The sequence below is a fragment of the Leguminivora glycinivorella genome, chromosome 18 (genome assembly GCF_023078275.1).
Source record: "Leguminivora glycinivorella isolate SPB_JAAS2020 chromosome 18, LegGlyc_1.1, whole genome shotgun sequence".
NCBI classification, from domain to species: Eukaryota; Metazoa; Arthropoda; class Insecta; order Lepidoptera; family Tortricidae; genus Leguminivora; species Leguminivora glycinivorella.
In genome coordinates this window covers 9,732,656-9,748,735 of record NC_062988.1, presented here as the reverse complement: position 1 = coordinate 9,748,735, position 16,080 = coordinate 9,732,656, and the positions used below count along the sequence as shown (strand labels likewise).

The 16,080-nt window shown below is 37.0% G+C and overlaps 1 protein-coding gene across 2 annotated transcripts; it reads right to left on the bottom strand.

Moving 5' to 3' along the window:
- Nucleotides 1–262: 262 nt before the first annotated feature.
- Nucleotides 263–11,517, bottom strand: LOC125236182. Of its 2 annotated transcripts, XR_007178177.1 has the most exons (4): nucleotides 10,804–11,517; nucleotides 4,285–4,419; nucleotides 4,036–4,126; nucleotides 263–361 (listed from the first exon to the last, which is right to left on the bottom strand). XR_007178177.1 is itself a non-coding variant. In XM_048142898.1 (2 exons), exons 1-2 carry the CDS (start codon nucleotides 11,083–11,085, stop codon nucleotides 335–337), a joined length of 309 nt encoding a protein of 102 aa, XP_047998855.1. In that variant the 5' UTR covers nucleotides 11,086–11,517; the 3' UTR covers nucleotides 270–334. The 2 variants fall into 2 exon arrangements, 1 of the variants encoding a protein (XP_047998855.1); XM_048142898.1 differs by lacking the exons at nucleotides 4,036–4,126; nucleotides 4,285–4,419 and having other exon boundaries at nucleotides 270–361.
- Between the last annotated feature and the right edge of the window lie 4,563 nt (nucleotides 11,518–16,080).

Sequence of the window (16,080 nt, the reverse complement as noted above, 5' to 3'; positions counted from 1 at the left end):
CGTATTTTGCTGCGGCTAGCCGAAGCAGGCGGCAAAACGTGATGGGTGGCGGAAGAAAAGAGAGGCCTTTGCAGTGGGTCACAAATATAGGCTAGGAAAAAAAATTGTTTGCTCTTGCCTGGGGGTTTTTATCTAGCACGAAGTCGAAACTCCAAAACCATGCAGAGTGCGTTTTTTAAAAATGTAAAAAAAGTACCTACAATTTTTTTTTCATGAATATGTACACTACTGTACTGTAAACACCACAATCAGAAAAGGTATCCGGGGTGGCACATGAGGAGCCCACGACGGTCCTGGTCAGTTCCATGTCGCTAACAGGTCCGGGTTCTCCATTTTAGTAGTAGCAAGGTGCTCCGCATTCCTGTAATAATGGTGATATAGTCAATGAACATTAATTAACAGTTATTTGTTATGCTAGGGGGCAAAGTTGTATTTTAACGCCGAGTGTGGAATTGAAAAATGAGCAAGTGAAAGGATTCTATAGTTGAACCACGAGCGAAGTGAGTGGTTCGAGAATAGAACTCTAAACTTGCGTGTTTTAAAACACGAGAAGTAAAATACATTTGCACCCGAGTGTAACACAAAACTTTTCCCCTCACTATAGCGAGGAAACTACAACGCAAAAAATGCGTTTATCACTGCTTCCAGTAGTTCCACAGGTGGTAAATCATCTTTATTAATAGATTCACCTACATTTATCAATTTTAAAGCAGTTAATTTGACTTTATTCAAGGTCAAATTACTTTACCCACTAGTGGATAAAATGCGTTTTTACCCGCTGGTATTAAAGGACAAAACACGTGTTTCCGAGCTAGTGAGGGGGAAAATGTTTTTTCATCGCACTCTATAGCTATTTTGCACTTAATACATGCCAAGTTGCGCTTTCGCTTTCTCCCAGACCGGACTGTAGCTCCGGTTAAAAAGCCGTAATATAAGTAGTTCTCGAGATATTAAGTTATGTGACAGACGGACGGACACACAAGATGGACGGAACGGCACCATAAAGGTTCCTTTTGTACCTTTTTGGTACGGAACCCTAAAAAACCGCCGCTTTTGGAGTTCTGGTGAAAGGTACTTACGAATGTTGAATAGGCTACTTGCCTCCTAGTCAAATCAGCTTCCCTTTAAGAACTGTCAAAACGAATTTTAACGTTTTGCTAATATGAAATCGAATTGAGTGACGTCACGTTCAACTCATTTACTTTATATATTTCTACCTGACGAATTAAATAGAATTTGTATTTAAAAATAACTTCTATCCATGTTTTCCTTATATTTATCTGATGCTTTATTTCGTGCATGGTATTAAATAATTTATTTTAAGTACAGTCAAGTTCCATGTTGTGTAGAAATGTGTATTTTTTAAAACTGCTTTCAATGTCTGGTTATTTGATGGAAATACAAATGAATACATCAATAACGTATACCTACCGTTAAGGTTTAAGGAGTTCCCTCAATTCGTCATGAATCCAATATCCGACTACCTATAAAAAATCGAGTTTGACAAAATTTGAGTTAAAAACTCAATATGCTTAGCAAACAAAGATCCTTTTGTGTCGTCTTTGAGAAGTTTCGTTCTGATCATCATAAGCAGTTCCACTGCACCAACCCCAAACTCAAGTAATTTTGGAGAAAATAGGCTGTGACAGACGGACAGATAGGCGCACGAGTGATCCTATGAGGGTTCCGTTTTTCCTTTTTGAGGTACGGAATCCTAAAACCAAAGTCATAATAAGTGTCTCGTTCAAATTTGAGTAGTTCCGTTCTGATCATCATCAGCAGTTCCACTGCACTAAATGTCACTGTTCGGTACGGTCGACTACAAAGAGATGTATCCATTTCTCACCTTATTACGATGCAAGAAGCTGAAAAAGTGTATGTTACATCTCTTTGTAGTCGACCGTACGTAAACGCATGCTGTTCTTATAATAACACAAAAACCAATATATGTATACCTGAATAAATTAAAGTTATGGTCTTTGGGAGCCTGGGGTCTGCTTTGACAATCAATCCCAAGATTTGGCGTAGGCACTAGTTTAACGAAAGCGACTTCCATCTGACCTTCCAACCCGATGGGTAATTAGGGCTTTATTAGGATTACCCGGTTTCCTCACGATGCTGTCCTTCAGCGAAAAGCTACTGGCAAATATCAAATGACATTTCGCACATAAATTCCAAAAACCTCATTAGTGCGATCCGGGGTTCGAACCCGCGCGAGCTCTAACGCGACCACTGTTCTGAACGTAAATGCATACTGTTCTTATAATAATACTAAATTAAGTCACTATAAGTGTGTCGTCCAGATTTGAGGAGTTCCTTTATGACCATCATCAGCAGTTCCACTGCACCAAATGTCACTGTTATGAATGTACTTAAATTAAAGCTATTCTCATATAAATACCAAATTCATTGTAAGTGTGCCGTGCAGATTTGAGGAGTTCCATTCTGATCCATTTCCATCATCATCAGTTCCATTGCACTGAGTTCCACTGTTATGAACATAAATGCATGCTGTTCTTATAAAAATACCAAAGTCACTATGAGTGTGCCTTTCAGACTTGAGGAGTTCCGTTCTGACCATCATCAGCAGTTCCACTGCACCAAATGTCACTGTTCCGTACGTATATGCATGCTGTTCTTATAAAAACACAAAAATCACCACATGTATGCCTTCAAGATTCGAGGAGTTGCCTTGATTTCTCCAGGATCCCATCATCAGAACTGGGTTTTGATAAAAATAGGACTAATCTCAAATCTGTATACATATATACATTCAATCAAAAAAAAAATGAAATCGGTCCTGTAACAACGGAGAAATCGACAACATAAAGAAACCGGTCAAGTGCGAGTCGGACTGGCCCACTGAGTAGTATCCGTACAAACTTACAAAAGTTAAAATAATCTCATGTATCTCATATATGTACCTATAACTTTAAAGATTTGACTATAATTACCTATAGGTATCGGTGAATTCGCTAACTAATTTGCGCGACCTGTTTAGTATGTTAGTTTTACAGGGATAATTATTTCTTAATGTTAACTCATTTGCATAGTTTAATCTTAATTTAGAAGAGATTTTTTTTACATATAATCTCGTATTCATTTGTAGTTCGATCTGTTCGATAAAATCCGCAAGGGTGGTTAAATTGAATTTTAAATCTGATTAGTTTTTAAAACCGAAATAAATTACACATATGAAAGAAAAAGTGACCAAGGCCTCCAGTGCCTGAGGCTGGAATCGAACCAACGTACCCTGCAATCGCGGCAGATGCCTATTTCCGCTCGGCCACCCAGGTCACAGATGCTGAGGTCGAAATTATCTCTCATATGAGTAATCTATACAAGGACTCGCAGCGCCCTCTGACCATCCCTAGAACCTTCCTTCCTTGACAGATTTGAGGCGGCGGTTAAAAATAGTTTTGATATGTACAATTTGAGCTTTTTCATACGATACCCCACTTGACGTAGTAGCTTGACATGATTTACAGTTTGCCATTAGAAGTTAAAAATGTTCATACCTGTTCCAAATTTCAAATCGATAGCAAAATTACCTAGTTCTCGAGATATTTAGAAATATGACAGACAGACAGACATACGGACAGAGTGGGACCATAAAGGTTCCTTTTGTACCTTTTGGTACGGAACCCTAAAACCAAAAAAAATACAGACGAATTGAGAACCCCCTTCCTTGAGATTTGGAGCGGCGGTAAAGTTAAAGAAAAACATGAACCCTAATAATTATATAACCTCCTTTATTTTCGATAAAAAAAGTCTGTTAAAAAAGGGACATAACTCTTTTCAACTAATCAGTTTAGTATTTTTTTATGAATTCAAGCTTTTATTTTTATAAATTTAACCCTTAAATGCATGACCTTGACAAAGATTAATTCAAATTTGTATTTTGACATGCTGTCATTACAGTCAAAAATAGATGATGCATATATACATCGCTGTGCATTAAAGGGTTAAGTCGTTTTTCCTCTATTGTTGGCGTTGTAGATATACAGATATTTTCAATTTTGTTAAACTTATTACCTGGCTCTCAGATTCTCCGCTCATTGTAGCTGCTTCTGTGAACGTCGGCGATTCTTGACGTTTGGGTTCCGACGCGCCTTCATCATTAAATCTGCAATAATAATGATCACGAATAAATCAGAAGTTTCCAACCATTGGCGTGTGCAAAGGGCTTGGCACTTGGCAGTAATAGTTATTTGTTATACAAGGGGGCAAAGTTGTATTTGAACGTCGAATGTGGAATTGAAAAACTAGCAATTGAAAGGATACCTGCGTTTCACGATAAAATATCAAGAGCCAACACCATGACAGCTCCTCGAAACAATCACTAGTCCTTGTTCCAGGAAGCCCAGGAGATCCGAAAATTGGTCCTGGACAAATCGGCCTTGGTCCGATGAAGAATCACTGTAACATAAAAAATAAATTTACAAGTTAATTAGTGTTAATTTACAAGAGAAAATGCTTGAGTTGCTAAAAAATCCCTCAACTCTTCATGGATTCCAACATCAGAACAGCGCAGGTTTCGACATGTCACAAAAGAACGCCACCTCAATAAGTCAATACGTAGGCAACAGAACCCTAGACGTTACGGGGCCCGAATAGAAGGGGCAAACTAAGAAAGAGGTAGCGCAATATCATTTTTAGGGTTCCGTACCAAAAAGGTACAACAGGAACCCTTATGGTGCGACTCTGTCCGTCTGTCTGTCCGTCTGTCACATTCCTAAATATCTCGAGAACTACTAATGCTATCAACTTGAAATTTGGAATAGTTGTGAACATTGTGAACCTCTACAAATAGAACATATAATTTTTTTTAATTTATTAATTTTAATTGTAGAACATGGCCAAAATGAAAGGGGGCAAACTGTAAATTTCAAGTTACTAGGTCAAGTGGGGTATCGTTAGAAAGAGCTCAAATTGAACGTAAATAAACTATTTTTTAAAAAAATTTTGTTGTGGAAAAAAAAAGAATTTTGAAGGAAAATGTAAAAAAAAATACCGTTCCCCCCTTATCTCCGAAGTTTACCAACGAAAAATTATGAAAATTTTAGGAAACATTTGTTTTATGCTAAATATTACAGGAAAAATATAATCGTGTTTGTATCTTGAAAACCTTTTTTTTAATTCACAAAAAACTTTTCAGATTTTTACTTTTAATTTACCCACCTTTGCGGATGTATACAGTACTTCAAATTAATACGAGATGTTACGTAAATCAAATTCTTTCCAATAAAGTAAAAATTGTTTAAATCGGTTAACATTATAAAGAATAATCCCTGAAAAACCAACATACTAATATGGTCGCGCAAATTAGTTAGCGAATTCACCGAGAGATGGCGCTATACACAATAATGCTCATTAGTACCTATACTTTTGTCTTCTAGTCAAGTCGTTAGAGGTATGTGAAAACGTGAGATTATGTTAACTGGGGAGTTTGAAAGTTTGTACGGAACCCTCGGTGGGCGATTCCGACTCGCACTTGACCGGTTTTTTTAAATTTGTTTTAGAATAACGTCACTTTTATTCGAAAACTTTTTTACAAACCTATTTAAGTGTAAAGAAAAAAGTTTTGTACCGAACCGAACTTATCCAACGACTATAAGGTAACGGGCCCAATCATGGACAGTTTAAGATGAAATTTTGCCTATTTTCGATATTTCACTGAAACATGTAAAAATTCTACCGCTAAACGTGTTAAAACTTGAATGTCTTATCTTTCTTTTACATTTCCAGCGCATTGCAGAATAGATACTCCTATTGGTTTCTTCATAATTAACAAATTAAAGCAAGGTGCTTTTTCTCCAATCATGGACGGCAGTTCTCCAGTAATGGATCCCCCATTATGAACGGTGAAATAAGTTTAAAAATTTACATTTAAAGCAAACTAATACTCAATGAGACAATTTTATATACCCCAAATAAAATTAGTTTGGGTTATTTTAACATAGGATTGTTTCTTGTAAATTTTGGTTTTTGTAAATTGTTCCTTGTCCACGGAACGGAGGTACGCAGTTTTCCGGGTCCAGTTATGGACACTCGCAAAATAACACAATTTCTTTATATCTTTGGAGTAACAAACTAGTATGTTTTATACCTTATCTCATGGTTAATACAGTAAGTAAAACTCATTCAAGTTTACACCGAGTATTATTTTTTTTATTAATTTATACACGAACTCTACTCTCTTAGCAACCTTATTTAATGAGAATTTTTACTAATATTTTTTTCAGTAAACTGATGACTTTTATCTAGCCGCCAAATCCTTCAGAAATAACCGAATTAAATGAAACGTCAAAATTAAGCAGCTCTATTACTCTTGTTTATGGTACAATGCCGTCAATTTTTAGGAACTAATTTCAAATTATTATTTTTAAGGATTTGTCCATAATGGTATCACCGTCCATTATGGGGTATTTTACATTATACCAAGAACCATTTAATACAGGACCAGCAGAGTCCATACTAAATACCGTACCCCAGCTGGCAGCCGTCAATCTATGTCGCTAGATGTCACTAAGAGTGTCATTTGAATAAAAATGTCGTTATTTAACACGTTCACTGCGGAGCCGGATTTTGTGAACTCGCTCTCAGTGCGTTACAACCCATGAGAGTCCTGTATTGAGCTTTCTCTCTGTGCGGTACAAGTCAATTACAGCTTGTAAGGAGGGTTTCATATTTTACCTACTATCACTGGATTCCACGAAGATGAAATCCCTTGCCCTTCATTTTGATTGAAATTACGATGTTTCCTGATTTCCATCGCTTCACGTACTTTCCTGCTATAGTAAAGACGTTCAGTTGAAAGGACTAGGATAGAAGGAGGATAGGGAGGATTTAATAATATGAGTGAAGATCGTGTTAGTTTAAATCAATATACCAATATGTATATCAATCACGCCAACAAAGTGCAAAAATAAAAAATGGAAAAAAATGTTTTATTAGGGTACCCCCTACATGTAAAGTGGGGGCTGATATTTTTTTCATTCCAACCCCAACGTGTGATATATTGTTGGATAGGTATTAAAAAATGAATAAGGGTTTACTAAGATCGCTTTTTGATAATATTAATATTTTCGTAAATAATCGCTCCTAAAGGAAAAAAATGTGCGTCCCCCCCCCCTATAACTTTTGAACCATATGTTTAAAAAATATGAAAAAAATGACAAAAGTAGAACTTTATAAATACTTTCTAGGAAAATTGTTTTGAACTTGATAGGTTCAGTAGTTTTTGAGAAAAATACAGAAAACTACGGAACCCTACACTGAGCGTGGCCCGACACGCTCTTGGCCGGTTTTTTTAACACGTTCACTGCGAAACAGGTCATTCTGACCCTGTTCTGGACTTCCCCCTGGTGCGGCGACAGAAATGCGCAACTTTACCCTGGTGCGAAGCCCATATCATTGTTATATTTTATTATTTTTATATAGTCAAGTATACGTTTATATTTATCATTTTACACTCTATTTGACAGCATATAAATTAATAAACAGGTCACATATGCCCTGTTCGCACCAGTCTTAGACTTTTGTTATTCAGTGCGGAACAGGGCCTTTAATGACCTGTTACGCACGACCTTGTATAGCACTGGAGCAAAGTGCAAAATGCATTAGTGTTGTTACCATATTATCAATCCACACGTTATTTTGTGGTGAAAAAATGTGTTTCGATTGTTTTAAATGAAATTCGTTAAATACAATATAACGCTTTTATACGCAAAACGCTTACAATTTTGCTAAATATTATTACGTAAAAATATATTGTAAAAAGTTCAAATTGCTTGATGCAAAATATTTACTAAAATTTCTAAAAATCGTTTTTTAAATAATGTTAAGAGCAAAGTTAAAAGTTTTGGTTGTATATAAAAATCTGGTTACATTAAAGGTAAAGAAAGTAAGAATTGGATCGATATATTAGTTCGTTTATTTTCCTCATCACTACCAAATCATCGACATTTTTACCTGTGCCCGTTCTGGCTGTGCGGCACAAGTCAATTTTGACCTGTTAATTAATTCGTCTATAAAATCTAAACGAACAGTCATCAACTTCGGCGAAGACAGTATTGTGTAGATTAGTTATTAGACTAAATATTGTTTCAATAAAATTTAATAAATGTGTATCTGGTAAAGGTATTTTAGGTAAAATATGAAACCCTCCTTACAAGCTGTAATTGACTTGTACCGCACAGAGAGAAAGCTCAATACAGGACTCTCATGGGTTGTAACGCACTGAGAGCGAGTTCACAAAATCCGGCTCCGCAGTGAACGTGTTAAATAACGACATTTTTATTCAAATGACACTCTTAGTGACATCTAGCGACATAGATTGACGGCTGCCAGCTGGGGTACGGTATTTAGTATGGACTCTGCTGGTCCTGTATTAAATGGTTCTTGGTATAATGTAAAATACCCTTTCTCACGTTCATTTTTGCGACTGTTCTACTTCGACAGACTTTCCTCCTTATCTCTAGTCTCCCTGGCAAAATCTTATTGGTAGTTGTCACAAAAACCTACTTTTTCCATAAAGCCTGGCTTCCACATATGCGGAATCGAGCGGCGTCGAGTCGAGTTTTCATCTTATACATTTGAATGCTATTCGACGCATCATGAGAAATGCAAAATACGAAAGTATAGCTATTAGTAAACTACGTAATAATTTATGGCAGAAGGTCCTTTAAGTATTAGGGACTGAATAAATTAACCGACTTGGTATTACAGGGATCTCAACTCTTTTTTACGCCAGAAGAACTGTGTTGAAGGACCAGCGATTACGTAGTTCCTGACGAACTATTGTAATATAAAATAAAATAAAACGGAAAAATAAAATTATGGTAATTGATGCGTGCCGAACTTACTGCTGTTGTTTTCTCGACAGTTCAGCGGGCGGCCACCCTTTCGAATATTTACTTGGTTCACTCTTTCTTGTGTACACTCGCGAATCGTTATTTATTTAATAAATAATTATAACTTTATTCGTCGTTGCGGATATTTTTTCACATTGACATCGAATGTCTTTTAGTTTAGCAGATTGACGTATTTTCTTATATTTTTTAAGAAGGTCGGCAAAAAGGCGGGTGACACGACAAATAAAAATGAGGTTGAACCTATCATAAGGAAGAGCGAACGGGATGGACGATATGAATGATAATGAATGAAAAGGGCGCGAACAAACTGAGTTGCGAAGACTTGGTGTTTTTACAAGTTTTGTTTTTGATGGGATACAGTATCTATTGTCTTAGTCCGTTTTTATCCGATCCGATATCGGATGTCGGAAGGATTTAAATGGAAAAACCGGCCAAGAGCGTTTCGGGCCACGCTGTGTAGGGTTCCGTAGTTTTCCGTATTTTTCTCAAAAACTACTGAACCTATCAAGTTCAAAATAATTTTCCTAGAAAGTCCTTATAAAGTTCTACTTTTGTGATTTTTTCATATTTTTTAAACTTATGGTTCAAAAGTTAGAGGGGACGCACATTTTTTTCCTTTAGGAGCGATTATTTCCGAAAATATTAACATTATCAAAAAATGATCTTAGTAAACCCTTATTCATTTTTAGGGTTCCGTAGTCAACTAGGAACCCTTATAGTTTCGCCATGTCTGTCTGTCCGTCCGTCCGTCCGTCCGTCCGTCCGTCCGTCCGTCCGTCCGTCCGCGGATAATCTCAGTAACTGTAAGCACTAGAAAGCTGAAATTTGGTACCAATATGTATATCAATCACGCCAACAAAGTGCAAAAATAAAAAATGGAAAAAAATGTTTTATTAGGGTAGCCCCCCCTACATGTAAAGTGGGGGCTGATTTTTTTTTTCATTCCAACCCTAACGTGTGATATATTGTTGGATAGGTATTTAAAAATGAATAAGGGTTTACTAAGATAGTTTTATGATAATACTAATATTTTCGGAAATAATCGCTCCTAAAGGAAAAAAAGTGCGTCCCCCCCCTCTGACTTTTGAACCATATGTTTAAAAAATATGAAAAAAATCACAAAAGTAGAACTTTATAAAGACTTTCTAGGAAAATTGTTTTGAACTTGATAGGTTCAGTAGTTTTTGAGAAAAATACGGAAAACTACGGAACCCTACACTGAGCGTTGCCCGACACGCTCTTGGCCGGTTTTTAAATACCTGCCCAACAATATATCACACGTTAGGGTTGGAATGAAAAAAAATATCAAACCCCACTTTACATGTAGGGGGGGGCAAACTAATAAAATATTTTTTTCCAATTTTTATTTTTGCACTTTGCTGGCGTGATTGATATACATATTGATACCAAATTTCAGCTTTCTAGTGCTAACGGTTACTAAGATTATCCGCGGACGGACGGACGGACGGACAGAAAGACATGGCGAAACTATAAGGGTTCCTAGTTGACTACGGAACCCTAAAAACAAGTAAAAATATAGGTGAAATTATGTTTTTTTCAACTCCCGGGTTGCAAAACAATGCCATCTAGTTTTGAACCAAAAATTGAGCTTTTTTTTAGGGGTACGCTTTTTTGTATGGGCTATGTCAGTCCAGTATTAAATGGTTCTTGATTATACTAATATAATATAGCAATACCCATGACGAATTTGTGTCAAATGTCAGATTCCAAATTGAACATTAATTTTGAAATCAGCAGCCCCGAAACCTAATTTACGACACTCCCATGACGACACAAAAGTTAGGAAAAATGGGTTCTGTAATGAAATTAATGATAATTATACTAATGGTTAAGATGTGAACTTAAAATATAGCTTTTTTGGCTCACCTTAACTATAAACTGAAATAGACCTACCATAACTACTTACATAATTTGCTAACTGCCGGACAAGCGCTTGACGAGCAGCGCGACCCAGCTGCAGCTCTTTGTTTAGCCAACACCTGTCAGGAGCCATTGCCAAATAAATATCAGCATTCTGCTGACGGGCGTCAAACTCCGCCGCTAATCTCTGCTCCTGCTGCTGCTCCTGTTCTTCGTGTCGGTTCAGCGGAGGCAGTTCACAATTCGCTTTGTTAGCTATATTGTCAAGCACACAACACGTTTTAACGATCTTAGCTGCCGCTGCTGGCTTGTAGTGCAGTTTCTCCATTGACGACAAACACTACCAACTGATTTTTAGTCGCCCAAAACACCGCTCTATACAGTTGCGGGCTCGAACTTGTAAAGCGGTATAACGAGCTTCTGGAGATCCTACAGGTGCATCCAAAAGTCAGTGCATCCATCAGTAGTGTTTGCCTCTGTGGGTAAGCTGAATCACCTGAAAGAATATAAAAATGTATGGCTGTGATATATTGAAATATACAATTATGCTACGAGTGTTTTGTCTAACAGTTCTTACTTAGAGTGATATTTAAATTGACTAAACAATAAATCACACGTGCACGGAAGAAGATATTACACAGAAGATACTATATTTCTTTTAGACATTTGTCAAATTTATGTCACGTTAGCTTTTTTTTAAATATAAAATTATCATATCTACGTTTTCATGATGGGTCTACACCGACGCAAATGCACGTCATTCTTGTCTATTTTAATAATGCCAACGCCATCTTGCGACGAGTAGAGGAACCAAGTTGTGCCGAAAAAAACTTGCAATTTACTCTTTGGTACGACAAAATCCCCGTCTAAGTGTCATAAACCAAACATGGCGGCCATACCCATCGACAAAAAAGTCTATATACTGTGCCATTCAGGAGAACGCATGCCTTGGTTCGTATTGTCAGGCCATGAGAGATTAAATTCGTGTAAAATTACGCAATTCATATCTTTGTAATGATATGATGATTCGAATTGCAATCTCATTCTGTCACTTTGACACAAGAGTAAAATCAAAGTAGAATCAATACTAGAGTCGTGACACGTTAGCAAAATGCAGACCAAAAGTGTGTACCAAAAGTATTGCCAGTATTACAAGTTTGACCCAAAAAAGGGAATTTAATCGTTTGCCGTGCTTAGGATTTCTACAAATAGGTGTTATTTGTGAATATTTTATCTTTTTGTTAGAAAGGCTCGGACTTATCGCGAAGTTTTGAGTCAAAGAGATTAATCAACTAACATATTTTTAAGCAATATTTTTTTTTAATATTTTTTGGTGTAGCTGGCACGACGACGACCGTCTATTAGCAAAAAAACATTTTACTTCAAGTAACAGTGAAAATGGAGATACGAGGTGATAAAAATGTCATATGTTATTTATTTCAAAGATTTCTAAGTCCGTTCTTTTAAAATACTCAAAACTTAAAAAATACTCCATCAAAAATAAATGTTACAAAAATTTTATCCGGTACATTGCCTGAGCTCTAGTCCCAACCTAGTACCAATCCAGATGACAGCTGCACGTATTCGACAACCCGTGATCCAATCCACTATCATTTGAGAGTCAACGTGAAACGTCAAATTCGCCATGCCGAATTGAGCCCCTTACGATATATGTACTAGCACTTGACTTTGGTGAATAGGATCACAAAATTAACTAGTTATTATAACGGGCTCGTAGCCTAGCGGTTTCGACGTCTGGACGCCGCGCCAGCGGTGTGAGTTCGAACCTCGGCTGAGGCATGCTTTTGCAGTTTTATTTTTGTTTCTTTTATTTTCTATTATTTGATTGTTTACTTTTTTCTTTCTGTAAGAACCTTCATTCTTATTTTTATTTTATTTTTAATAACTCCGGCTTTTATACTAACAAGGAAAGGTACCCATACAAAAAAAATATAATTAGACTACTCTTTAAGGGGCGTTCATTGTAATTCCTGCGATTCCTGCATTTATTGTAACTCTTAAATAATAATATTATCCTAAACCAGAACTTCTTGTTGCCATATAAAAAAAAATACATATAAGACATACCTTTGTGTCGATAGATATTTTTAGTACAGATGGTGTTTTTTTTTACGCACTAGTGCGAGAAGTGGTTCATTATATGCCAGGTCGAAACTTCGGAGGCTCATCTGTACTGTAAAACGTCGTACGATACACGTGCGAAAAGGAAATTCGTAACTCGTGTCGATTTAAAACACTCCCTTCGGTCGTGTTTTAATTTATCGCCACTCGTTTCGAACTTCCTTTTTTACGCACTTGTATCGTAATGTACTATTTTAAAGCACATAAAATTCGAATAAAATACACTGCTGACATGGGCCCGCTCACTGCTCGCCCCGTAGCCGAATGGCATGGCATGGCATTGGCGTGGCCGCTGGCTCTGTCGCGCCAATACGCAAGCGCGATAGAGATAGATATCTACTAGCGCTTCGTTTCGTGAGCGTTTCGTGAGCGATTGTGCCATTCGGCTAGCCACCCTTCAGTCTGCGCCCAGCGCTCATAGACAGTGGACCTACGTTCGATAGTCCGGCGCACCGTGCTCTCGTAAGCGTAAGCAGCTAGATAGTTCTGAGAAGTGCTGTATAGGTACTACGACTAAACAAATCTTGATCCTGTTGGTGGCAAACAGGCATACGGTCCGCCTGATTTTTACACATGCAATTTTATCCAAGAAATTTTACTTGAAATCTGATGAGAGTTTGAATTAGTATTATATTTCGGGACCAGGGGACCGATTTTTGAGTCTCACGCGTTCGAATTCAGAAAATTGTCACTGAAAATACTAAGCAATTCACTGTTTTCAACCGGTATTTTAGTGACAAATCCCATATGTGAGATTCAAAAACCGGCCCCCAGGATGAGGTTCTGGTTTTCATGGTGGAGTCAGGATATGGTCAACAAAACTGCTATTTTACTCATAATAACTCCACTATGTTTGGGCTTATTACATTTGGGCTGATGAGCAGCGTCGATCTCGATGATGTCCAAGGTCACATGATCGAGTCAGGAAATGAATAACAGAACTGCTATTCTACTTATCGTAACTCGACCATGTTTGATCTCATTAGCCGGGCCAATAACACATGTAATTTTTTGCACACAACTCAGCTCTTTGAAACTGTTTATTTTAAGTTACTTACAATTAGTAGGTACCATATAATAATAATATATTCTTATCTCTTGTAAACTTTACAAAAAAGTTAACACATGAAACCAAAAGAATTGTTACTAGCAATTAAATTCAAAACTATCAAGATCATTCTTGCCTGTGGTTGCGTTACCGGTGGCTCGCGTACCGAGCGCCAACGCCATCTATCAATGGCTATTTCACGAAATTGATGAACGCTCTAAGGAATAAGGGCTCTTAGTGTAGTGGTTATGCCAGTCGACACTAGATGGCAGCATTAAAAAACACTGGGTTACACTGTATGACATTTTTTCATTTCAACATTAAGTAAATAGCATTCGTTATAAGTAAATAGTATACGTTAATTCGTCGCTCAGTTTTGCCGTGAAGGACGGACAAATAAATAGACACACACACACTTTCCCGTTTATAATATTAGTATGGATTAAAATAAACATTAAGTTAATAAAAACAAAATGCAGTATTATTGTGTGCTACTTAAAACTTTCCTTGTTAGTATAAAACCCAAAGTTCTTAAAAAAAATAAGAAAGTAGAATCTTAGAGAAAGAAATAAGCAGGTAAACAAAATCAAATAATCCATACTGATTAAACTGGAAAGTGTGTGTGTGTCTGTTTGTTTGTCCGTCTTTCAAGAGAAGCCGCGGGCAAAAGCTAGTAGAACATAAAAGAAAAAAGTAAATAAAAATGCAAAAAGATTGCGTGAGCCGAGATTCGAACTCACGACACTCATGGCGCAAACGATTCCACCTAGAAGTCAAACCCGCTAGACCATTTGCACATTGTGAAAGACGGCGAATCTTGTGATTCTAATCACCAAAATGCTAGTGCCGAAGTTTCGTGCGATGGATACGCGATGACCTTGAGCCATCGCCGTCGCATCGCGTCGCATCGCGTCGCGTCGCGTCGCGTCGCCCGTCGCTCACGCAAGACGGAGCGTCATTTCGATAAATCAACGGCTAAGCGTGACACTGGAATCAGCGGGCGTAGCACACCTCTCTATCAGATTTCTTTTGGGATTACAGGCATTCATATTTATGTTTTGCTTGTTATAAAATTATAATTAATATTACACCTGCCCTTAACATGCCCGTATCTCTTTAAGCCCGGTCCTAATTAAAAATACCTTATTCAAGATGCAGTTCCTTTGGTCGAGACTGCATTTAATAAGGATTACTCCGCATTAATTCTGCGAGAGGAATTACTTATCTTTTTGTCGCGTATTGCAACTCTGAAGAGAATTTACTAGCCTTCTATTTAAAATTGTAGCTAAATTTCAGTGAAATAAGAAAGATCGTTATCAAAGTGCACTTTTTGTGGCTTGTACGGTTGGCAAAAAAAAACAAATACTTACATTTAAATATTCACTTTGTTCTTAACTACAAAATAAATACTTACCTTCTTAGGATTACACCTTTACGGTACAAAGCCTTTTCCGACCAACTATATATATTTAAAACAATATACGTCAAATGATATTAATTATGCCATAAAAATACATTACGCGAAGAGTAATAGCCAAATAATCAAATGCCCTCTAGCACAGTATAATAAAGAGTACTATCGTACAGTATGGCCACTCCCGCTCCCCGCTGAAAGTGCCGCCCACCTCCTCTCGGTTACCTCACAGTTACCGCCTGTCGAAAACACAAACAGTCGACCTGTCATATTTCACTCATATAAGCATAGTACGCGTTCACCTACACGAGCTAAGACTGTGTGCTAGGAATGCGCCTCTTTCAATATCGCCTCGCCAGTGTCCGAGATGTGCCTCTAGATACGAATACGACTATCTAGAATTGTTATTCAAGTAGTTCAAGTCAAAAATAGTGCACGAAGTAAGACGACCACAGAGGAGTGTAATAAAGTGCAGTATGGATTTGACACAATACCCAGATTTTATAACAACCTTCCTGTAACTTCTGTCAACGTAGAAAGGTCATTTAGTTATTTTAAATGGATTTTTTCTAATCGTGAACGACTGACAGCCAAATCTGTTGAACAAATTTTAGTTATTTATTAAATGTAATTTGGATATGTAATTATAAATATGTATGTAAATATTTCATAATTTGTTAAGTATATAATGTTTTAAATACATGTGTATTTGTTTTTTC